This window comes from Bubalus kerabau, chromosome 10, assembly GCF_029407905.1.
Source record: "Bubalus kerabau isolate K-KA32 ecotype Philippines breed swamp buffalo chromosome 10, PCC_UOA_SB_1v2, whole genome shotgun sequence".
Lineage (NCBI taxonomy): Eukaryota > Metazoa > Chordata > Mammalia > Artiodactyla > Bovidae > Bubalus > Bubalus kerabau.
In genome coordinates, this window is record NC_073633.1 from 89,232,960 (window position 1) to 89,257,845 (window position 24,886).

The 24,886-nt window shown below is 47.8% G+C and overlaps 1 protein-coding gene across 5 annotated transcripts in view; it reads right to left on the reverse strand.

Annotated features, from left to right (window-relative positions):
• DPF3 (double PHD fingers 3) overlaps window positions 1–24,886 on the reverse strand; it is a 291,918-nt gene that overhangs the window by 103,604 nt on the left and 163,428 nt on the right. For all 5 annotated transcript variants that reach the window (XR_008699677.1, XR_008699675.1, XR_008699676.1 and 2 more), the window contains exons 5-6: window positions 24,407–24,502; window positions 14,445–14,523 (exon numbers count right to left, since the gene is read on the reverse strand). Coding sequence is in view for 2 of the 5 variants with exons in the window: in XM_055538553.1 (XP_055394528.1) it covers window positions 14,445–14,523; window positions 24,407–24,502 (175 nt within the window). In the remaining 3 variants the exon portion in view is untranslated. The remainder of the gene's footprint in view (window positions 1–14,444; window positions 14,524–24,406; window positions 24,503–24,886) is intronic.

Consider the following 24,886-nt stretch of genomic DNA (forward strand, 5'->3'; position numbering starts at 1 on the left):
CCAACACTGACACCTCCCTGACAACCATCAGTGTTCTCTCTGGAGAACCATCAGGGGGTGGTGCAGGAATGTCTACATCAATCCTCCCCCCCTCCGCCCAGAGTGAGGAGAAGCACCAAGTGAGAAAAGCCCTGCTGTGAGTGAGCTTGGGACTAAACCCAGGGGACTGCAAAAAGCCATTAGCTCAGACTTGTGTATGCAGGGTGGAGTGTTAATCCCTACGACTAAGTTAAACACCCAGTCTTTTCTCAAGAGTCAATAATGGCTGTATAGAACTCAAGCAATGAAAGTGATGGCTTCACCAATGAATGGCCCAGGTCCTGCAACATTCAGGCACCAAGAAGGTCCTCTTGGGCAAGCCCAGGTGGGCTTCCCTCCCCCATCCTCTCGAGGCAGAGGCTGGCAGTGCGGGTGGCCCTCTGCACACCTGGGGTCTGGCCTTGGTGATGACACTAACCCATCAGGTACCCTTACACAAAAAAAACCTTTCTGGGCTTGGTTTCCCTATTTGTAAAACATGGCGGTTGCCTCTGACCATCTCTGAGTCTTCCCATTCTAACACTGCACATCTCTTAGTTTCTCTGTGTCCTCTGGGTCCTCCTGCAGCAATGACTCCCTCAACTGTGACAAAAAAACGACGTAGGTTCCCAGCCACAGGATCCACCCAGCAGCTGCCTCCGCCCCTCCCCACCCCATCAAGCCAGGTCGGCAGAGGCCTCTCTGTGGCCTCATGTTTCTTTCAGGCCACCCTTGGCACTTACTTTAAGCTGAACTCTTCTGGACAGAAACACAAGGGTCTGGAGGAGGGGTAGGGTGTAACATCCGGATTTTTCAGAGCCATATTCCCCAGGGCCTGCACTGACCCACGTATTAGGAGAGAGCCCAGAGCCAGGATCTACCAAATGCCAGTCAGTGATCCACAAGTCCTGTGTCTGCATCAAGGGAGAACGTTCTGCATATTTGAGGAATTTACTGTATGTGAATGTGGCTACAGGTTTAACAAAATAAAACACAAGAAGAACGGAGATAAGCAACAGGGCTTCCATTTCAAAATACTCTATAACCTGATTCTGTATCCCCAGCAGAGAAATGCAGAAACTCCCCACACCAAAGCATTTAATGTGTTGGTGGAACTCTTTATTGCACCATTGAGAAGCAGGGTAACATAATTCTTGTGAACTCTGAGGTTAGTCGTCCTATGCCAGTTAATTGGCTGTATGACCTTGCTGCTAAGTCACTTCAGTCGTGTCTGACTCTGTGCGACCCCATAGAGGGCAGCCCACCAGGCTCCCCCGTCCCTGGGATTCTCCAGGCAAGAACACTGGAGTGGGTTGCCATTTCCTTCTCCAATGCATGAAAGTGAAAAGTGAAAGTGAAGTCACTCAGTCATGTCCGACTCAGCGACCCCATGGACTGCAGCCTACCAGGCTCCTCCATCCATGGGATTTTCCAGGCAAGAGTACTGGAGTGGGGTGCCATTGCCTTCTCCGGTATGACTTTGGGCAAGTTACTTAATCTCTCCAAACCTCAGTTTGTTTGGCTGTAAAACAGGGATAATAATAGTTTTATACCTCATATGGATATTGTCAGAATTGAATGAAAGTGAAAGAAAGTGAAAGTCGCTCAGTTGTGTCCGACCCTTTGTGACCCAATGGACTATACAGTCCATGTAATTCTCCAGGCCAGAATACTGGAGTGGGTAGCGGCTGTTCCCTTCTCCAGGGGATCTACCCAACCCAGGTCTCCCGCATTGCAGGCGGATCCTTTACCAGAACTGAATGAGTCCGTCCTTTAAAGTACTTAGCACACTGCCTGGCACACAGCAAATGTTCACTAAACACTAGCCATTTCTGATCATGAATTTAGCTCTATCAGAATGCTTCCCTGGTCCCTCACAACTCCAGCAGCCAGAGCACAGAACACAACTGGGGACTCAGCCTAAGTGTGAAATAAGTACCCTTTCTTGACCTAGTACAAAAAATAAATATTTATTGAGCGTATTTATGAACCAGGCAGTGAACTAATGGTTTTCACACAGAACAGTCTCATTTTACCCTCTTGAAAACACTCTAAAGTCAATCTTATTGTCCTCACTTGACAGAAAAAGAAACCCAGGCACAGAGTGGTTTTCATGATTTGCCCAAGGTCATGGCTAGGTTATGTCGTAGTAAAGATGCAAATCCTGGGCTTCTGATTCAAGAGCCATCTTCTTAGGACCTTATAGAGATGCTGCCTTCGATTCTTCATTCTAGTGAATCATACATTAGCCCATCCTTAGCTTCCGTGGTGCTCAGTGGTAAAGAATCTGCCTGCAATGCAGGAAACACGATTTCACTCCCCGGGTTGGGACGATCCCCTGGAGAAGGGCATGGCTACCCACTCTAGTATCCTGGCCTGGAGAATCCCATGGACAGAGGAGCCTTGTGGGCTACCATTCGTAGGGTCGCAAAAGAGTCGAACACAAGTTAGCAACTAAACAGCAACAACAATTAACTTAAAGAGTAAAATATTCTTTTCTTAATCTTCATTGAAAATATTTCAATAATAAATATAACTGTCCACAGTTCTGAGGAAGATAAACATAGAAAGGTTAAAAAAAAAAATGAGATGCAATATCTTAAAGTGTGGCAGCCCCCAAACATTTGGGAATCTGGCCAGTGTCCTCTCTTATGGGATATCTGGGTGAATATCTGACCTAAATGCTCCCTCAGATGCTTTATTTGTGAGACCCAGCCTACCGAGTATGTCTCAATGAACCTTACCTGAAGCAGGCCCCCATCCACCCATGACATCAGTATAAGTCCCTCACTAACTCTGGGGGAACACCTGTACATTAGCATCTGTGAGACATCCCTGCCTGGATATCCTGCCACGTTACCTCCTCCTCCTCTAGAATATTGCAGTTAAGCCTCCCTCGTGTCTCCACTACTCAGGCTCAAGACTTCAAGAGTTATTCCTGCCACCTCCCTCTCTCTCGCACCCTACACCCTGTCTGTCCTCTGCCAAGTTCTGCGAGTTTCTTTTTCATTAAGGCTCGCCTGTCTGCCCTATCCATTTTCTTCCTGTCGTCACCACCATCCAGACTTCATGTCTTCTCCTTCCCAGAAGAGGCTCCTGTTAGCCACAGGCTTCGGGCTCTCTTCCCTGAACACCTAACCCTAGAGATGAACCGTTCCAGAGATGTCTCCAGGACCATCTACGACTCGCCGTGGACTATACAGGCCAAACTCTAAGCACTTCAGCCTTGTGTTTCAAGCATCCTTATCCAACCCTGTACCTCCCAATCTCCCTCCCCAAACACTCTGTGCCAGCCACGCTGGTCTATCTCCTATCCTGGTGTGTGCAACCCACATTCATCAACATTTTGGGAGCAACCACTGGGCTGGGTCTGGGATGCAAGTTGAATATGACACAGCCCCTGCCCTCAGAGGCTCACCGTCCAGCTGGAAGAATGGACAAATAGACAAACTGTTATCATGCGATGTGAGAGGCAGCCTATGCAGAGGTATATATAAGGCAAGGCAGACTCTAGGAGGAGGTGAGTGGCCAGTGGGGGATAGCGAGATTGCAGAGGAGAGAGAGACTGCCCACTGGGATCAAATCTTGGCTCTGCCGGTTACTCACTGTGTAACCTCAGGAAAGTTAAAAAAAACCCTCTCCTCCTCAGAATCCTTATCTGTAGGATGGAGATGATCACACCATCTATCTCCTAGTACTTTATCAAGGATTAAAGAATTAATATAGATGGGACTTCCCTGGGGGTCCAGGGGTTAAGAATCCACCTGCCAATGCAGGTGACGCGGGTTTGATTCCTGATTCGGGAACTAAGATCCCACATGCTGCAGAGCAGCTAAGCCCATGCATCATGCACCCTGAAGTCGCCCTCTAGAACCTGTGAGCCAAAACTACTGAAGCTGTGCCATCGAGAGCCTGTGCTCTGCAACAAGAGAAGTCACCGCAACGAGAAGCCCGTGCACCGCAGCCAGTGGCCCCGGCTTGCTGCAACTAGAGAAAGCTCTCGCATAGCAACAAAAAGTAAAAAATATTTTTTAAATATTTTATTTAAATATGAAAAAAAAGAATTAGGATAGATGAAACCGATGGAACATTCCAGGCCCATAATATAAATCAGCAGACTTTTGCCATTACTATTACTACCTCCCTGCTGACTCCCACATACCCCTCCATCCCTGGAGACCTCAGTCAGTTCAGCATACCCTCACCAAGGACCTGTGTGGCATCCTAGGGAAGCACCCTCTGCCACCTCAGTCCCTGGCCCTGGCCATGCCCTCCCCTGGATTCCTATGGTGCTCACTACCTTTCTACTCAAAGAAAACTGCCTGTGTTCTCTCCTCCTGTGACAGCAGCCTTCTCTTGCCAACAACACTGGAGACAGAGGAAATGAGGAAAAGGCAAAGGTGGAAGAAACAGTCATTAAGCACATACCATGCATGTGCAAGCATTTTTATAGACATTATCACAGGCAGCTTTCTCAACCGCATCCATCCCCGGTTCACACCTCGGGACAATGGACACTCCCAGCAGCAAGATGATTTTCTTGAAAAATTCTGGATAACAAGCTAACAAGCGGCAGGACCACAGTCTGACCTCAGGCTTCACACACCAAAGTCAGCACACCTCCTTCGTGCAGCTCTTGCTAACCCACTTCCCTGAGCCCCAACCAGGACTTGAAATAAGAGAAATCAAAAGGCTGTGCACCAAGCCCTTTGACCCCACAGTTCTGCTTCTGGGAAAAATAAAAGCATTATGCAAAGATAGAGCTGCAAGACTGTTTTTAATCACGGACAAGTTTTGGTCCAAACATCCAATAAGTGAAACAATGATTGGGCAAACTGGGACATGGCCATATCATGGAACACCATATAGCCCTGAAATGTTGTCATAAAAGTGTCCCTATTGACATGGAAGGATGGTCCATGTGTGTTGTTGAGTGGGGGATGGGTTAACGTGGTACATATTATTTATAGGGGGGAGAGAGGGTATAGTAGATGGAGACCATAAAGAGAACCCTAAAACAGGATACAACGAAATAAAATTCAAGTTATCTCTGAAGAGTAAGATTATGGGTGATTTTTAGTTTTCCCTTTATGCTTATTTGTAACTTTTGATTTTTCCACAATAAACGTATGCTATTTCTAACTGGATGACAAAGTAATACAAGAGGGCTTGCATATAGGTATAAAACAAACTTAAGGTTACCAAAGGGGAAGAGGGGAGGGATAAATTAGGAGTACAGGATTAACAGATGCACAGTACCATATACAAAATAGATAAAACAGCAGGATTCACTATTTAGCACAGGTAACTATTGGGCTTCCCAGGTGGCGCTCGTGGTAAAGAACCCACTTGCCAATTTAGGAGACATAAGAGACGGGGGTTCAACCCCTGAGTCAGGAAGATCCCCTAGAGGAGGGCATGGCAACTCACTCCAGTATTCTTGCCTGGAGAACCCCATGGACAGAGGAGCCTGGCGAGCTACAGCCCATAGCGTCCCAAAGAGTAGAACACAACTGAAGCGACTTAGCGTGCATGCACAGGGAACTATATTCAATATCTTGTAATAACCTATAATGAAAACAACTGAAAAGAGAATATATATAATACATAAATATATAAAATATATGTATATATAATCGAGTCACTTTGCGGTACATTTGAAACTAACACAATACTGTACTGTAAATCAACTATACTTCAATAAAATAAAAAGAGGGTGTGGGTTACAGGCAAGGCAACCGTAGGTTTGGTGATCAAGGACACGGTTCTTGAGAGAGTGAGAAGGTCTGAGGGCATGAATGAGAAACTTCGATCACTCCCCAGCCCTGTCTCTGACCAGCCCTGCTGTGACAACCTGCAACCTGCGTCCATGATGCGAGAACACTTAAATATTTAAACAGTCCCAGCTTTGCAGGAGCAAATGCACTGGGTCTCTAGGGATCAATCCCATGCCACGGGCCCTGCTTCACAAATCATGTTTCTGGGGCATGGAGCCTGTCCCACCCCTCCCCGCTGCACCCCACACAAGGACCCTCGAGATAATATCCACAACAACTGAGTGATGAGCCCGGCTTCCCTCCAGCGACAAGGGCAGCCAGCCTGAAGCCCACATTATTGGCTTTTCTGCTGCAGCTCGAAGCTAGAAGCATGTGAGCCTTAGAGAATGTGGGGCCTTAATGCCCTCAGAAAATTTTTAATAAGACTGCAGTGGTCATCTGATTCTTAATGTGCACTCAGGTACAAGGGGAAACGGCAGTGATTTTTAAGGAGGCTGAGGTCAAGCGGCCCTGGAGGAGCACACGGCAAGCCACTCCAGTATTCTTGCCTAGAGAATCCCATGGACAAAGGAGCCTGGCTGGCTGTGGTCCATAGGGTCACAAAGAGTCGGACACAACTGAAGCGACTGAGCACGCACGCACACACGCACAAAGTCAAGTAGAGTTTCTGAAACACTGTGGGAGCAGCTGGGGCTGCTCTAGGCCCCTGCATGTCGGTCTCCTAATGTCCTATACCCCAACATACTATGTCCCAGGGAAAGAGCCTCTCTGTTAAGCCTGGGAAGAAAGGAGCCCATGATGGGGGAAAAGCATCTGACTAAGGAGGTCTAGAGACTCAAGAAAGGAGCTGGGGCTTCTGCAGTGGTTCAGTGCTTAAGATTCTGCATTTCCAATGCACGGGGCCCAGGTCTGATCCCTGGTCAGGGAACTAGATCACACATGCCACAACTAAGATCCAGCGCAGACAGTTTTTTTTACAAAAGGAGCTCCCAGGGCTTCCCTGGTGGCTGCGTAGTGAAGAATCATCCTGCCAACTCAGGAGGTACAGGTTCAATCCCTGATTCAGGAAAATCCCACATGCCACAGAGCAATGAAACCTGTGCACCACAACTATTAAGTCTGTGCTCTGGAGCCTGGGAGCCACAACTACAGAAGCCTGAGCACCCTAAACCCCCTGCTCCACAGCAAGAGAAGCCACTTCGATGAGAAGCCTGGGCACCATAGCCCCTGCTCGCTGCAACTAGAGAATGCCCGTGCACAGTAATGAAGACCCAGTACAGCAAAAGTGAATAAATAAAATTTTCAAAAGAAAAAAAAAAGGAGCTCCCCATCATTGACAAATGAGAAAAGTGGTGTCATAGCCACTTGAGGGGTGGAATCAAGGTAGATCAAGGGGGTCTACCCCCAGATCCTGCTTTTTGTCCCAAACATGCTCCCTGGGGTCTATCACCCGGAAGACCCAGGCCCTATTCTGACACTGGCCGAACTGGACAGAGTTACAAGCCCACCAGGTTTCTAGAAGGGAGGCAACACAGTGAAGTCATGGGCCACACAATCAAAACTACACATCAGTGGGGTGAGGGCGGTAGGGGACAAAGTTCTTGCTCATATGGAGACCGAGTTGAGACTGACAGGACTCAGAGGTGAGTCAAGTTCCCAGGAGGGCTTCCATCACATCTGTGTGCCTTCTGTCACTAATCTATCCTAATAACCCAGTTAGGGGTGGGAGGTAGAATGATTTTAATAGATTTAAATTGAAAAGGCTCAAAATTATGTAAACTATTCCATTCCACTTCAGCTATAATTACTACCTGATTCCAGCTTGCCAACCTGACACCGGGAAGCCAGCTGTCAACAGTGGACGGGGCCTCACCTCATAAATAAAATGTGCTTCTCATTCATTTATCGTCAAAGCATGTTGTTTCCTCAGCTTTCAGGAGAACCAAAGTCTCTTTCGGTGTGCAGCAGGACATATTTGTTATTGCTGTTGTGTAGTCATTAAGTAATGTCCAAATCTTTGCCACCCCATGGAACGCAGCATGCCAAGGCTCCCCTGTCCTTCACCATCTCCTGGAGCTTGCTCAAATTCATGCCCATTGAGTTGATGAAGCTGTCTAGCCATCTCATCCTCTGCTGCCCCTGTCTTCTTTTGCCTTCAATCTTCCCCAGCATCAGGGTCTTTTCCAATGAGTCAGTTCTTCACATCAGGTGGCCAAAGTATTGGAGCTTCAGCCTCAGTTCTGCCTATGAATATTCAGGATTGGTTTCCTTTAGGATTGACTGGTTTGATCTCTTGCACTTCAAACGACTCTTAAGAATCTTCTCCAGCACCACAATTTGAAAGCATCAATTCTTCAGCGTTCAGCCTTCTTTATGGTTCAACTCTCACATCCATACCTGACTACTGGAAAAAACCTAGCTTTGACTATACAAACTTTAGTCGGCAAAGTGATGTTTCTGCTTTTTAATACACTGTCTAGATTTGTCATAGCTCTCCTTCCAAGGAGCAAGCGCCTTTTAATTTCATAACTGCAGTCACTGTCTGCAGTGATTTTTGGAGCCTAGGAAAATAGGAAAATAAAGTCTGTCACTGTTTCCATTTTTTTCCCCCATCTATTTGCCATGAAGTGCTGGGACTGGATGCCATGATCTTCATTTTTTGAATGTTGAGTTTCAAACCAGCTTTTTCACTCTCATCAAGGGGCTCTTTAGTTCCTCTTTGCTGTCCGCCTGTATAGTAGTAACATCTGTATATCTGAGGTTGTTGATATTTCTCCCTGCAATCTTGATTCCAGCTTGTGCTTCATCCAGCCTGGCATTTTGCATGATGTACCCTGCATATAAGTTAAATATGCAGGGTGAAAATATACAGCCTTGACATACTCCTTTCCCAATTTGGAATCAGTCTGTTGTTCCATGTCTGGTTATAACTGTTGCTTCTTGTCCTACATACAGGCTTCTCAGGAGACAGGTGCAGTGGTCTGGTATTCCCACCTCTTTAAGAATTTTCCACAGTTTGCCGTGAGCCACACAGAACCAAATTCTCTATCAGTGTGGATGAGGGCATATTAGCCAGCAGTCTGTGCGAAGATGTCTTGGGGTGTGTCCGTTCTGGAGCTGGAGAAACAGGATTCACACCCCAGGTTTAGCATTAACTAGCTGTGTGACCTTGGATAAGTCCCCTCACCTCTCTGAGCCTGTTTCTTTTCGGTAAAGTGAGCTCAATTGTCCCTGTCTCTCAAGGTTGGCGCTGGGATTTATAGAAGCAATGTATATAAAATGCTTAGCACCGTGCTCTGCACACATAAGCACCCATTAGCAGACGCTATCACCATAATCAGAAAAGGCTGGGAGCAAAAGACAAGTGTTGGCGAGAATGTGGGGAAGTCGGAGCCCTTGTGCACTGTTGGTGGGAATGCCAAATGGTGCAGCTGCTGTGGAAAACAGTACAGAGATTCCTTAAAAAATTAAAAGTAGAACTACCATATGATCCAGCTGTCCCACATCTGGGTATTTATCCAAGAGTTGAAATCAATATCTCAAAGAGATATTAGTACTCTTAGGTTTGCAGCATTTTTCTCAATAGCCAATATATGGAAGCAACCTAAATGTCCATCAGTGAATGAATGGATACAGAAATGTGGCACACACACACAATGGAACACTAGTCATCCTTTAGAAGGAATACTGCATTATTCAATATACAATAACATAGATGAACCTTAAGAACACTGTGCTAAACAAAATAAGCCAGTTCTAGAGAGACAAATGGGCTTCCCTGATGGCTCAGATGGTAAAGAATCTGCTCACAATGTGGGAGACCTGGGTTCCATCCCTGGGTCGGGAAGATCCCCTGGAGGAGGGCATGGCAACCCACTCCAGTATTCTTGCCTGAAGAATCCCCACGGACAGTGGAGCCTGGCAGGCTACAGTCCATTGGGTCACAAAGAGTCGGATGTGACTGAGCGATTAAGCACAGCACCACACAGAAAGACAGATATGGCATGATTCTATCTATATGAGTTATCGAAAGTAGTCAAATCCATAGCATCAAAGACTGGAATGGTAGTGCCAGGGGCTGGTGGGGAATGGGTGATAGGAAATAGCTAATTAATGAGTATAAAGTCTCCATCAAGCAAGACAAGCAAGCTCTAAAGACCTGCTGTACAACGATGTGCCCCTATTCAACAACCTATAATGTTCACTTAAAAATTTAAGAGGGTAGGTCTCAGGCTAAGTGTTTTTCCTACAATGTAATTAAATTTAAATTAACTTTTTTTTTAATTTTTTTAAAAACAGAGAAAGAAAATAATAACTTCACAAATCACTTCTATTGTGCCCCACAGAAGGGCAAATGGGTGCATTGTGCCTCCCTAAATGACTGAAACTTAGAGACAAATATTCTCCCTCTTCCTAAAAATCATCCCACCACCACCATCTTCTTTCCCATGATGCTCCTTGAACATGTGAAAGTGAAAGTCGCTCAGTTGTGTTCAACTCTTTGTGACCCATGGACTATACAGTCCATGCAATTCTCCAGGCCAGAAGACTGGAGTGGGTAGCCTTTCCCTTCTCCAGGGGCTCTTCCCAACCCAGGGATCAAACCCAGGTCTTGCGCATTGCAGACGGATTCTTTTCCAGCTGAGCCATGAAGGAAGCCCAAGAATACTGGAGTGGGTAGCCTATCCCTTTCTCCAGGGGATCTTCCCAACCCAGAATCGAACCAAGGTCTCCTGCATTGCAGGCAGATTCTTTATCAACTGAGCCATCAGGGAAGCCTGAGAAAATGGAAAAGTGAGTCTCTCAGCAGGAGTCTGCTGTAGTCATGAAAAGAGAAAATCCAGAGCTGGGAACAGTTAGGAAGCAAAGTGGCAAATGCCTGAAATGATCTTTAAAATACTCTAGTGGCTCAAACCCAAGGATTTCTCACACAGGTCTATCCTGTCATCATCCCACCTATAAAAGGGAGTAAATTATATTACTGGGATTTAAAGCTATTGAGTAAATTAAAGTCAACTGCTGGGTTGCTGAATTTTATATTAGACTACTGAGTTTTATAACAATGTTGAAAGAAGAGGAAAGATTCTAAAGAGAACAACTAAAACAGAAATGCAAGCCAGTGACACTCTGCCTAGAGAATTCTTGGAGCCTCCAGAACGTTCAGATGTGAAAAGCAGGGAATAATAAAAGGGCTGATCAGTCACAGGCCAGAAGCCTTCGGATTTGAATGAAGTAGAAGAATCATTCCCAGTATTCCTAAGTATCCCCTGAGAAGCTCTCAAAAGATGCAGGTTTAATAACATCTCAGATATCTTTGCACAGGTCGTCCAGGCCCACACTCTGACCAACACCGATAGCCTTTCCTATAAAGTCTTATGCAGGTTCTTTACTTGAAGAGATTGAACACTCTCTCCCCTTCAGCAAGAGATTAAAAGGGAAGAAACAGAGCTTTAATCCTCAAGCTGGGTAGACTTTCAGGATAATTAATAGAGATTGGTTACTTGCTGGAAAATGAAGGATTGGGTAAAAAATAAATTATGTTTAGATGATTGAATATTTCCCTGAGATGGAATAAATTCAAGGACTGAGTGAAAGGTAACAAGTAAACTATCCATCACCTAAGTTAGCAGGTAAGATAATATTTCAACCACTCATCTTGAAAGGGAACCTTGGACTGAGAACAGAGCAGGATGACTGTATAGGAATAGATACCAGGAAGGGTTAAATACAATCACACCTGAAAAAAACTAGCTACAAGGACTCCACAGAAACCTGAGAAGAGGTGGTGGGGTCCAAGGTGGCCTAATATTTTCATAAATAACTCAAAATATGCAGTGGGGATTATGCAAATCAAACCACACACAATACAAAAATGGCAGGGATTGCGAATCTGTGAAGAATGAAATTTAACTACTGGGCACTGTCTTTAAATTTGCCTTTATTGAATCTTGTATATTGAAGTCACATATTATTGTATCTCTTTATGGAAACTCAATAGGGCTGAATGCAGAGTGATTTATGGAAGCAGGAATAATCAAATGCATAAGTAGAAAAGAGCACACACCTGGAGAGGCATTAGCCCGGGGGTCAGGACAGGCACCAAGTGGGAAGTGGTTGAGATGGTGCACAGTGTGAGAGGGTGGCCAATTACTTCTGCTCTCTACAGATGCAGGTGGTGGTAAGAGCCAATGCGTAAAATAAACAAGGAAATGTGTCTGTTACTCTTTGAACCACTTGGCCTTGGTACTACTTTCAGTGAGAGTACTGAGTTTAAATTAAACCTGGAAGGGGATTCAGAGCAGGCCAGCATAGAAATTATGTGATGTATTCCTAGGTAAACCAAGAATACAAGGAGATGTGAAGAGGGCCTCCAGCACAGATGAAATGCTGAATGTGCCTATTGGTTGGGAAAAGATGCACAAAGCTAAGCGGGCCTGTAGGAAAGAAAAATTTCAGTTCCTATTAAGGGAAAAAAACAATCATTCAAAGCACAGTTGGAATCATGGAAGAAAGGGCAGCTTATGGTAACACCATCCCTGGGGACATTCGAGGAGTTGACCAGACACCTCTCTACTTAGGATGCATTAGAGATTATTAAAAGCATTCCCTGCTCAGATCGGGGGTGGGAGGTGGGCCTTGCGACCTCTCCAAAGGTCATTCCTATCCCAAAGGATCACATGTCTGAAGGGCACCAGATAAAAATAAAGTCTATTAATCACTGAGCTGCCACAGTTTCCTAAGAGAGCCAGACTAGAGAAGGGCATTTCATGGCGGACCTTGTTCCATCGAGGGAGGAAAAGGGAGCCCTGTGTAGGCAGAACCAACTGCAGAGACTTCCAGAAAGCCTGTAATCAGGCCTCCCAAGCACCACAGGGAACACAGGAGGAGGACAAGACCCCACGGGGAGGGGAAGGAGAACCCACAAATGGCAATGAGAGCCCCTAAACAAAGCCACAGGAGCTGGGGGAGAGGGTGTGAGCCAGGCCAAGTGGGGACACCCACAAAGGGCACGTCCTGGATTTAACGCTAGGGAGGCAGACCTCCGAGACAAAGGAGCAAAGACAGGAACCGAGGGGAGGATGGAAAGAGGTGCACGGGTGTGTCTGGGATTATTATAGGCTGGGAACCTGATGAGAGCTGGAGAGACAGAGCAAAAGGTAATCCCACTGTCTGTGGGGGCAGAAAATCACCTAAGAAAATGCAGGCTTTTAAAAGAGCTGCATTGCCCCGGCTCCTAAGCAGCTCTTGGCATTCTTGATAGCTGGGCTGCTCCGGCCAGACACAGCGGGAAAGCCTGCTGCCGGGGCGTCTGAAGCACCCTTCCCAGCCCTGAACCAGTCTCCCGAGGGGCTAGCATGCTTGGGCTTTTATGTGTCAGAACAAAACTGAACACCTTCCAGGAAGCAAGACCCAGGAGGAAGCAAGCACTTCCTGGCACTGCCAAGAGACATCAGACCCCCATGCCCTGCTCCCTCCTCATCCTGAACCTGGGTCACCTGGGCATGGAGACTTGTTACCTGCAGGACTCATCTCAGGACTGTCATCTGCACGGTGTGCTAAACAGTCAAATGGGGGTCATGGAGTTTGAGTTCTTCTAGCAAAATGTTCTCCAACCAGCTGTCACCCCAGCAGGCACAGAACAACTTGTGGAAATCAAGAGGCCAGCGAAGGGGGAGGAAACACATGCAGCACCCCCGATGCACTGCCTGTGCCCCGCAGGGTGGGAGGGGCACCCGAGGGACCACCGTGCCCAGCCCAGCCTCAGTGGTCCCACCGCAGCCCCTTCTCACCCATGGCAGAGCTCTGCGTCCTCAGAGAGAAGGCAGGAAGGGAAGATGGTCAGGGAGGGCAGTTTCAAGGGCCACCCCTGCCATGGAGTGAGCAGATGGCACCCGATCTGGGGAGGAGATAACTAGGGCAAGGATCTAAGCCCACCGCCCAGTGCTCTGGTGGGTGAGAAAGACAAAGCTCTCTCAGGCTGAAGCAGTCCCTCCAAAAGCTGCAGGTCTCCAAGGTCCACCTGCTGCCACTGTTCCCACAGCTCTGCCCTCCTCAGTCCCTCCCCAGCTCTGTCTGCGGACCCTAAACCCCGGATCCAGGGAGTCACTTGTCCAGAGATGTTCCTGAAGCCAGTGAGGAAGGCGGGAGATGGATCGCAGGCCATTTATTAAACTAAGTCATCGTCAGAGAAAGATTCATGCCTTACCTAGGACAGGAGAGAGAGAGAGAGAAAGGAGAGAGAGGAGATTAAAGGGAAACAAATGAAAAGCCGCCGGAGCCAAGCACCTCTGTTGGAGGATTTTGAGTTATGTTTTTGTTTGTAATTCTCTGAAACAGAAAAAGAAATAGAGGATGAGCCTTACAGAGACAGAAAGAGTGAAAGAGAGGGAGCCAGAGGAAAGCCACGAAGGAGGCCACTTCAGGGAAAGGAGCACAGGGCAGGGGGGCCTCCCAGGCTGGCTTCTCCCTCCTGCAGCAACACCAGGCCTGGGGGAGCGGCCAGAGGAGGTCAGGTGTGACTGCAGTGAGGTGGCAGCCAGCAGGCAAGCTGAGGTCCGGGCCCGAGAGGAGGAGCCAGCAAGCTCCGGGCTGGAGCAGCTCAGGGAAGGGCGGGGGCCCCGGCAGGAAGGTGGCATCTGCTGTACTTACTGTCACAGACGTAGGGCTTGTCATGGTCTTCCTGCGAGGCGGCGTCATGCCTCCTCCTGCCACCTGCGGAGCCACGGGCCTGGGGAGACACGGGAATATCGGGGTGCTTGTTATGATGGCAATCACTGTGGTTCCCCAGCGTGTGTTCTGTGAGGCCCTGAGCGCTTCACCTGGATCTCCTCATTCAACCTTATACTCCACTCGTACCTATACCAACCCCACTTTACAGGCCAGGAAACTGAGGCCCAGAGAGGCTAGGTAACTTGCCCAGATGACTCAGCAACTCACTTGTATCACTTCACTAAATCCTCACACCTCCAAAAAGCAGTGCTTTTTGGAGTTATCTCCATTTTGCAGATGAGAAGACTGAGGCAACAGAGAGGTGAAGTAGCTCACCCAAAGTCACTTGGTCACTAAGTGCTGAGCCAGGACGTAAACTCAAGACAGTCTGACTCCAGAGCCTTGGGCAGTCCGAATTCCCATCCTCTACTGTTGCCCCCAGGACCTCTTCCTCCAACTCCTCAGCCCCTAGGTTTGCTGACACCACACGCAGATGCCAAACCCACTCCTCTCGGCAGCCAAGATGGAAGAAAATGAGAGCAAGTAGCATGAGCGTGCAGCTATCACCCCAGACTCCTGTGTTCACACCCCCTCCAGCTCAAGTCTCTCAAGAGCAAGCCAAGTCCAGAATTGGGGCAGGAGCCCAGGCCCGTGGGGCACTCCCCTCCCACTTGCTCAGCCTACTCCACGGGGTGGGCATCTGCTGAGGCCTCCCTGTGTGGTCTGCCTCTGGTCTCCAGCCAGTGGCCAAGACCTTGACACCTCAAAGTCTCCTGGGGCTGGACTCTTGACACCCCCACCGTGTGTGCATCTCCCAGAAAGGGCCAGCATCATCTGGGGGTTGGGGGGCGGCATGGAGGGGTGGGCTCCACCTCCAAGGATTGACAAGAGCAGCCAGAGAGGAAGCTGGCAGCTTGGCAGCCCTGGGACAGTGGCTATGAGAACATGGCAGGGTTTATTTTTAGACCTTTGTGAGTCCTACAGTGGTCACGTGGGTAGCACCCTAGCCTCCTCCGGGTTATTCTCTGGTAATGAGTAGCACTAAACTCCCAAGCAGGGAAAGGGCCTGCTGGGGTCTTTGGGGACAGAGACAGGAAGGCTCAGTGGAAGAGAAATAAAACATGGCAGCACCTGGTGTGCAGGGCAAACGGGACCTGGCCTGGAAAAGTGGTCCCGGGGGGCTTCACAGTCAAAAGGCCTGAGGTGCTCTCTCTCTCTCTCTCTCTCTCACACACACACACACACACACACACACACACACACACACACTTTCCCTGGGGACATCATAGCGGAAAGGCCTGTACCCCAGTCGCATGATGTACACCCTCTCCCCAAACACACACAGTTCACAATCAACAACCACCTGCCAAGCTACGGCGGCCACCACCTCCTCGGTTGTCTCTCTCCAAAACAAATTACAAAATGCCCCCTCCCTCCTCCCCCCCTCCTCCCCTCCCCTCCAGGGTGCTTTCCCGCCTGGCCTCTGCCCGCCCCACCATCCCTGCACACCCCGCCAGCTAGCAGCCCCCTCCCCTCGCCCTCATTACGCAGAGTTGACCCCAAGAGGGAGCTGTGTGGCCCTGGCAGCCGCCCTCCCCCAGGCACTGACAGGCCTCCCTCCCTGCCCACATTGAGGGTGGTCACCCTCAGCTGCCCGCGCCCACCCCCCAACAACGTCCCCTCGGAGAAGCCGGGGACAGCTTGACGTGTGCAGCCCGCAGCCCTGTCACAGCCGCCTCGGAGCAGGTGAAAGCAAGTCAAGCAGAATGACAGAGGCAAAGGCAGACTCGGGGAGGGGGCTCGGGAGACTAAAAATACTTCCCGCCTGCCAGGGAGGAGAGGAGGGGAGCCAGAACTGGGAGCAGCCCGAGAGGGAGGGGGGCCCCCGACGAGAGCCAGGGCTTGATAACGCTCCCACTCTCTCCCTGCACCTCGGTTTTCTCAACTGCAGACAGGGATCGTGGCTCCAGGGCATGGGGGACACAGGCCAGGGATGCCTCCAGTGGCTGGTATGTATGTATGTGACAGTCGCTCAGTTGTGTCCGACTCTTTGCCACCCCATGGACTATAGAGTCCATGGGATTCTCCAGGCCAGAATACTGGAGTGGGTAGCCTTTCCCTTCTCCAGAGGATCTTCCCAACCCAGGGATCAAACCCAGGTCTCCCACATTGCAGGCGGATTTTTTACCAGCTGAGCCACCAGGGCAGCCCAAGAATACTGGAGTGGGTAGCCTATCCTTTCTCCAGATCTTCCCAACCCTGGAATTGAACCAGGTCTCCTGCATTGCAGGCAGATTCTCTACTAACTGAGCTATCAGGGAAGCACTCTTCCAGTCTCCTGCAACATCTCAAGCCTGGAAACTCAGAATCCTACTTGTCTTGCTCACATGTCACCTCCTCAGAGAAGCCCTCCTGACCAATGTATGTTCACGCATGCCTTCCATCCTGCTTCATGTCACAGCACTTGGCATTATCTGGCATTATGCTGGGCTTCCCTGGTGGCTCAGATGGTAAAGAATCCACCTGCAATGCAGGAGATCCAGGTTCGATCCCTGGGCCAGGAAGATCCCCTGGATGAAGGGAATGACTACCAGTATTCTTAAGGGCTTCCCTGGTAGCTCAGTTAGTAAAGAATCCGCCTGCAACACAGGAGACCCCAGTTCAATTCCTGCATTGGGAAAATTTGCTGAAGAAGGGATAGGCTACCCACTCCAGTATTCTAGCCTGTAGAATTCCATGGACTATATTGTCCATGGGGTCACAAAAGGTCGGACACGAATGAGCGACTTTCACTTTCACTTTACTTTTCACCAGTATTCTTGCCTGGAGAATCACATGGACAGAGAAGCCTGGCAGGTTACAGTCCAAGGGCTCACAAAGAGGTGGACACAACTGAGCAACCGAGCACGCACGTACAATGCTATACTATCTATTTGTTGGTGTACTTGCTGGTTTTCTGTTTCCCCCGCGTAAGTGTGGAAAATGCACTATTTGGACCACCATTATACTTGGAAACTGGCACAGGGCCAACCACCTAAACAGCACTTAATAAATGTTTGCTGAATAAATGAATCAGTCCACCAGTCAGTCAGTAAGTTAATTGTCTTTGGTTCTTCTCCTTCATTCTCTGTATCCACCTGGTATTGTCTTCCTTCAGAGGACATCTTAGGCTTTGCATTCCCCTTTTACTCCATATCTTAATCCAGGGGCATCAATTAACCCTTGAGCTGCTCAAAGAACTCACCAGCTATGGTTCCGCCTCTGCGTTGCCCTACCCAATGCATCCTGCATGATACTCAGACTCATGAGACAAAAGGAGTAAAGGACAGGAGCCCATGGTCATCCATTCAATCACATACTCAGTCACAGCCATCCAAAGCCTACTGATTTATCCAAGGATATCCTAATACCAACCCCACCACGATCACCTCATGCTCATGCTACATCCCAGTCTTTGTTTTGATTGATCCTTGTCATGGATCAGCCTCTACTCTGCCCAGCCATATCTGGTCCACGCTTTAGCCTTGTTAACATGCCACTCCTCCAAGAATCTCCCCCTTGCCACACTAAGGAGTAAAGCATCAGTTTTAAAGTCAGACGGACATATCTTTAAACACTAGCATGTGTTTTTGGACAAGTTACTTGTCTAAGTGTCAGTTTTCTCAGCTGTAAAATGGGCTGACCAGCATCTTTATTGCAGAGTTGTTGCAGCGCTAATAAGGGGGTGTGAAACCACAGGGGACAATACTAAGTCTACAGGAAGTACTCAATAAATTATTTCCCGTCCTTGCCCAGTTGATTTCTCTTTCCTCTGAACTCTTATTGCATTTGGTAAGTGCACAGTCAGAAGCCTGCTGCTTTCTAATTGTATCATGACTATTAGCATTTTCTCCTCAATTTAATTCCAAGGTCCCAGAGAGCAAAGATGACACTCCATATTTTATTATAACCCCTGACACTTAGTACTATGCAGGGCACACAGCAACCAAAGTTCTTTCTTATATATTACCTCAGTTAATTCCTACAATACCATCTGAGTTTAACCGACTAGTATCATTCCCATTTGGTACTTGAAGAAACAGGTTCAGAAAAGGCTCATGACTTGCCCATAGTCACAGAGCCTATGTGGAAGACGGAGGCCCAGGTTTCCAGAATCTGTTACAGAAGACTTTGAGACTGATGTCCAAAAAAACCACCCTCCCCCCTCTGAGAACTGCCCATCTCACTCCACTCCTCCCCACTCCACCTCCCATTCACACACTGGTGGGCCATGGCAGCCATGATTGCACCACAGGGCCCTGCCCCACTGGCTACTGTTGATTGGCTGACTCAGAAGTAGACACATGACCCAAGCTGGGCCAATCAGATTCTACCTCCAACAGACTTCAAATTAGAAAATAGTGACTCTAGTCAGTACAGGTCACTTGAACTAGGGACCCATAAATTCAGGAACTATGGGGCCACATGCACAGAGAAGCAGAAGAGGCAATCTTGTAAGAGAAGAATAAAGAGGAAGGAATAAAGACCAGAAACTGCCTGGGTTCCTTACTTTTTCCTGCCCTAAATCCCTGCCACTTTCCAGTCCTTCCTGAATCTTCCAAAATTGCTCAAATTTCGGGCAATAGCTCAGCAGCTTTTCAAATACTTCCCGTTTTTGCTTAACCTGTTGAGTTTTCTACAACTAAAAGATTCTCAACTAGGATAGACTCAGTCCCAAGCAGAGAGTTAGTTGCTCTATACCAGTTGTTCTCAAATAGTGGTCCAAGGATCCTTGGGAGTCGCTGAGACCCTTTCAGGGAGTCTCTGATGTCAAAACTATTCTTGTAATAGTACCAAAGTGTTATTTGAAAGTTTTCACTCTCATCCTCCCACAAGTGCACAGTGGCGTTTTCCAGGGGCTACACCGCACAGTGATGTCATCAGTCTATGCGCTTGCACAATGATGTCATCAGTCTATGCGCTTGCACAATGATGTCATCAGTCTATGCGCTTGCACAATGATGTCATCAGTCTATGCGCTTGCACAATGATGTCATCAGTCTATGCGCTTGCACAATGATGTCATCAGTCTATGCGCTTGCACAATGATGTCATCAGTCTATGCGCTGTGTACTCTTAAGTTTAACATTTTTCTGTTTGTTTCTAACATGGGACGTATCACTGGCTATGAGCCACCAGAACAACAGCTTTGGGGGCTCTCAGTAATTTTTGAGTAAAGAATCCCTGAGACCAAATAAATATTGAGAACTACTGTTCTACACTCTTGCTATTTAAAGTGCAGTGCTCAGGCCAGCAGCACTGACATCATCTGGGATACTGCTAATCGAGCAAGATCTCAGTCGCCACCCACCAGACCTACTGCATCAGAATTTACGCTTGAACAATATCACCAGGTGCTTTATATGCACATTAAAGTTTGAGAAGCACTGGACTACACCATTCTGCATCATAAACACTTACTGATTGATCAACTGATTGATAACACTCACGTGGATGACTCACAGGAATTTCATGAATTTTAAAGAGCTTTGATTGTTGGGCTAAAGTTACCATAGACTTATAGTAGGGCTTATTGTTGCATTAAAGCTACCAAAGACTAGGGCCAATTATTAATTGTTGGGTCTAAATTTCCCTCACCTCTCAGGGAATCTCCATTGTCAAAATCAGAGAGCTATTCCCTTTGCTTTTCCTCTCCTAATAATATATCACCTTTATTAAGCACTCAAAATCAGTTGTGAATTACTAACTCAATTTTAATGATGAAGACACTGAGATCCACAGTACTTACATTATTTGGTCAAGGTCACAGGGGTTACATAATTGACCCAAACTCTAGTAAGTGGTAAAGCTAGGATTTGAACTCAGAGTTCAGACAAGGTAGAGACTGTTCTTGCCATCACTACGTTAGCCCTGACTTCTATGAACACACAGAGCATCTGGGGGTCTTGTTAGAGTGCAGACTCCAATTCAGCCCAATGGGGTGGAGTCTGGCATCTGCATTTCTAATGAGCTCCCAGGTGACACTGATGCTGAAGCCCAGGGACCACACACTGAGACAGCCTCAGACTGCGTCTCAGTCCTGACAGCAGAAACGGGAGTGACTGTCCTCCAGGCTCCAGCAGCAGCTTGAATACATATTAAAGGGTAGCTGCATTGAGGTTGTGCATGAAGCAGTCTCCACTCCTTATTCCAGCACAGGCAGGCTCACCTGTAACTTTTAGGTCCTTCCATGGTTCCCACCATGGGTGACATGTCCACCATGTTACTGCACAATGTAGAGCCATTTGACTGCCCCTCAGCCAGCATGGATGGGCCCAGAACTAGCCTAGGCCCCATCTAGCTCCCTTGCTGTGTTCAGGCCTTTTCTCACCTCCCAGAAAGCTCAAATAAGACTTTTTGTTCTTTTCCTATCATTAAACCATTCATTCAACAAACTGGCCAATGGCCACACGCTGGGCACTGGGCCATGCATGACCCAGTGGAAAAGTACAGACCTGTGTTCAAATCCTCACGTCTTCCTTACTGGGTTGGACAACCTTGAACAAGTTCTTAATCTCTCCAGAAGTAATAATACCAACTTATAGGAAAGAAAGAAGCAGTGCTGACCAAGAGAAATACAATGGGGGTCACATGCCATTTTAAATTTTCCAATGGCCAAATTTTTGAAAAGAGTGAAAAAGAAAAAGATGAAATTAATTTTAGTAGTATATTTTATTTAACCCAATCTATCCAAAATATCTTTATTTCAGTATGTAATCAATATAAAATCATTAATGAAATGGTCACTGTTCTTTTTATACTATGTCTTCGAAATCTATGGCTTCCCTGGTAGCTCAATCGGTGAAGTATCTACCTGCAGTGCAGGAGACTCAGGTTTGATCCTTGGTCAGACATATCCCTTGGAGAAGGGAATGGCAACCCACTCCAGTATTCTTGCCTGGGAAATCCCATGGACAGAGGAGCCTGGCAGGCTACAGTCCATGGGGTCGCAAGAGTTGGACACGATCAAGTGACTAAACTACCACCTTTGAAATCTGGTGAATATTTTACATCTACAGCGTATTTCAATTTGCATGAGCAACATGTCAAGTGTTTGGTAGCCACAAGTGGCCAGTGGACAGTGAATACAGAATGCAGCATAAAGGACCTACCATCACTCTCAGTAACGTAGTTCTTATTGTGAAGAGCCTTGTCATTGCCTGATGTATAGGAAGTATACAATCAGTACAGATGACTGTTGCTGCTGCTTCTGATGGTGTTCTTACAGAGAAGACACCCAATTCATATTTGCTGACTGCAAGTTCAATGCCTAGATTTCAGGGAGTAGAGATATTAAAACAACCATTGTCTACGATCTACTAGAGTAAGTTTGGTTTGGGCTAAGAGAAGGGATGGAAACTGGCCTACAGGCATACAGCAACTGGCGTTCACAAAAGGCCCAGAAAGCCCACATTATAAAGTCTTCTTTAACAATAGAACTAGATCATGCATTACTTTGTAACCCTCAGTGAAGGCATGGGTCCAGGCAAATTTATCAGTGGCCACTAAGAAGACTAGGTAAAAACACGATGAGGCACTTTTCTAAGGAGAGCTCTGGCTGACAACATCCAAATTCACTGATCAGTTTTACCACCACTGAAATCAGAACCAGTGGACAGCATACGCCTCCAGATGTGAAGCAATAAGAAACACACATCACTCCTAGGAAAGAATCTAGCCCCACCAAAAAGGTATTTACGTATACACACACACGAATATCCACAATCTAATTGTCTCTCATCAAAACACTAGTTTTCAGGAAATAAAGAGGATCCAGGGACATATTAGATACCACCAGTCTGCCAAATCTAGAATATGAAAAATTCTACAAGACCAACCACCCAAGTTCTTCAACAAATAAATGGCATGGAGGTGAAAAAAAGTATGTATGTGACAGGGAATAGGAAGGAAGAAGTATGTTACAGAATGCAAAAGACAAGTTTCAAACTGCCAAAGCCAATTTTGAGAAAATCAGGGGGAAATGATCAGGGACTGGATACCAGAATGGCGGTGGTTTAGTCACTAAGTCATGTCTGACTCTTGTGATCCCATGGTCTGTAGCCTACCAGGCTCCTCTGTGCATGGAATTCTCCAGGCAAGAATACTGGAGTGGGTAGCCATTCCCTTCTCCAGGGGATCTTCCTGACCAGGAGTCAAACTCAGGTCTCTTGCATTGCAGGAAGATTCTTTACCGACTGAGCCACCAGGGAAGGTGGAGGATATTAGAATAGTTATTTTTATTAGGTATGATAATGATGCCTGTTAGAGATATACATTAAGATATGGCACAGGTTAAATGAAAAAAAAAAAAAAAGTCTAGGACTTGCATTGAAATAGCCCACATTCAAAAAAAAAAAAAAACTACACAGAAAAAAAACAAATAAACTTACAAACCAGCCGAAAGTGGGAGCAAAGAAAAGATTAAACAAGAATGTCCAAGCACTGATCATGGAGGAAGCTGAGCTGTGGCATCAGGCGGCCCTGTCCAGACTGAGAAATTCCAGCTCCTGTCCAGGTCAGAGCACCGTAGCTCAGAGTGGGCACTGCTGGGCCACCGGCACCAGTCACCCAGGAACCTGCTTACAATACAGCCTTCCAGGCCCGACCCCGCACCTCCTAAATCACAACTTCTGGGAGTGGGTCCTGCAAATTTGCATTTCGATAGGCTCTCGTGATGATTCTGATGTATGCTCAGACTCAAGAGCCACGGGGAATAGACAGCCTTGCCATAATCACCACTTGACCCAAGCCCAGAGGACATCTAGGACCAGCCTCTCATCCGGGGAAGGAGTAACCATCCATCCAGAGCCCGAAGGACCCAGACCGGCCCCAGAGCACTAATTCTCCAGACGGCAAGTGGCAGCTCATCCCCGCAACGCCCGCTCCACCGGGTTATTTTCAGATACTCCTGCAGACCCCTGAAGGTGACCACAGACAACCCCTTGGGCCTTGAGCGTGAGGACTCTGGAGGACCACCCCAAATGCCTGAGAGCGCCACTCACATTTGGCTCCCTCCCCGCAAGGGTCAGCCTCATATTTTTATTCCGTCCACCATGGATTTCCCATCTGCTATTCCTCAGGCTTCTGGCCTTTTCTTGCTGCATTCCAGGCCCACGCACCCCCAAAACTTACCACAGCTGCCATCAGCTATGGCCCCGCCATGCTTCCCCAGTATGCTTCTGCTCTCTGCCTGGTGAAAGGTATGCCAAAGCAGTACCTGTGAGACCGGGGCAGCCCTAGGGACAGGACACTTTCAGCCTTCTTCTATGACTGAGGAATGGGGCCAGCAGTCACATTCTCCTCATCTTCTACCTTCGCCCACACCTCACTCTCATCCTCCCCATCCCCTCGCTGTGCCCTCTGCCACTTCTCTCCCTCTGCTGCAGCTGCTGCTAAGTCGCTTCAGTCGTGTCCAACTCTGTGTGACCCCAGAGACGGCAGCCCACCAGGCTCCCCCATCCCTGGGATTCTCCAGGCAAGAACACTGGAGTGAGTTGCCATTTCCTTCTCCAATGCATGAAAGTGAAAAGTGAAAGTGAAGTCACTCAGTCATGTCCGACTCTTCGCGACCCCATGGACTGCAGCCCACCAGGATCCTCCATCCATGGGATTTTCCAGGCAAGAGTACTGGAGTGGGGTGCCATTGCCTTCTCCGTCTCTCCCTCTAGCCAGCTCTAAACTCTGGCAGGTTACCACCTGGGACCAGAGCTCTTCTGGCAGTTTCCTCTCTGGGTGTTCTGCAAGGAAGACCATGGATACACTCCCTATCCAGCTGCAGTGGGGTTCTGAATCTGGGGTCCAGTTGTCTGGCAGGCCCCCCACCTCTCTTATCTCTTCCCTCCCTCCTGGCATCCCCAGCTTACCCGTCCTCTGGTCCGATTCTTCCGCTTGGGAATATCCTCTTCTAAATCCTCTTCTTCATTTCCTTCTTCTACATTTTCATCATTTTCTAAAACCCTCTGAAATAAGAAGAAAATAGAAGCATTGAGAAATAAAGCACAAAGGAGAAAATCCTCAGAGGGTAACGTGGAGGGGGTTGTGTTTGTTGTTATTTTTTAGCACAGTGAAGATGCTGCTGTGGCTTGGCCTCCAAAACGCTGGCCAGGAGTTGGAGCTCCTGGCTATACCGACTCTCTCTCCCAAGACCCTTCCAGCCAAGTCCTCCCAGAATACCAACCTTTTCAACACTTTTTGCCCCCAAAGTGTTTTCTAAAAAGAGAATACTCTAGTAAGGGTACTCTTCTATGTAGGCCCAAGATGTCTGGTCAAAACTTCAGTTCAGTTCAGTCACTCAGTCGTGTCCAACTCTTTGCGACCCCATGGACTGTAGCACTCCAGGCCTC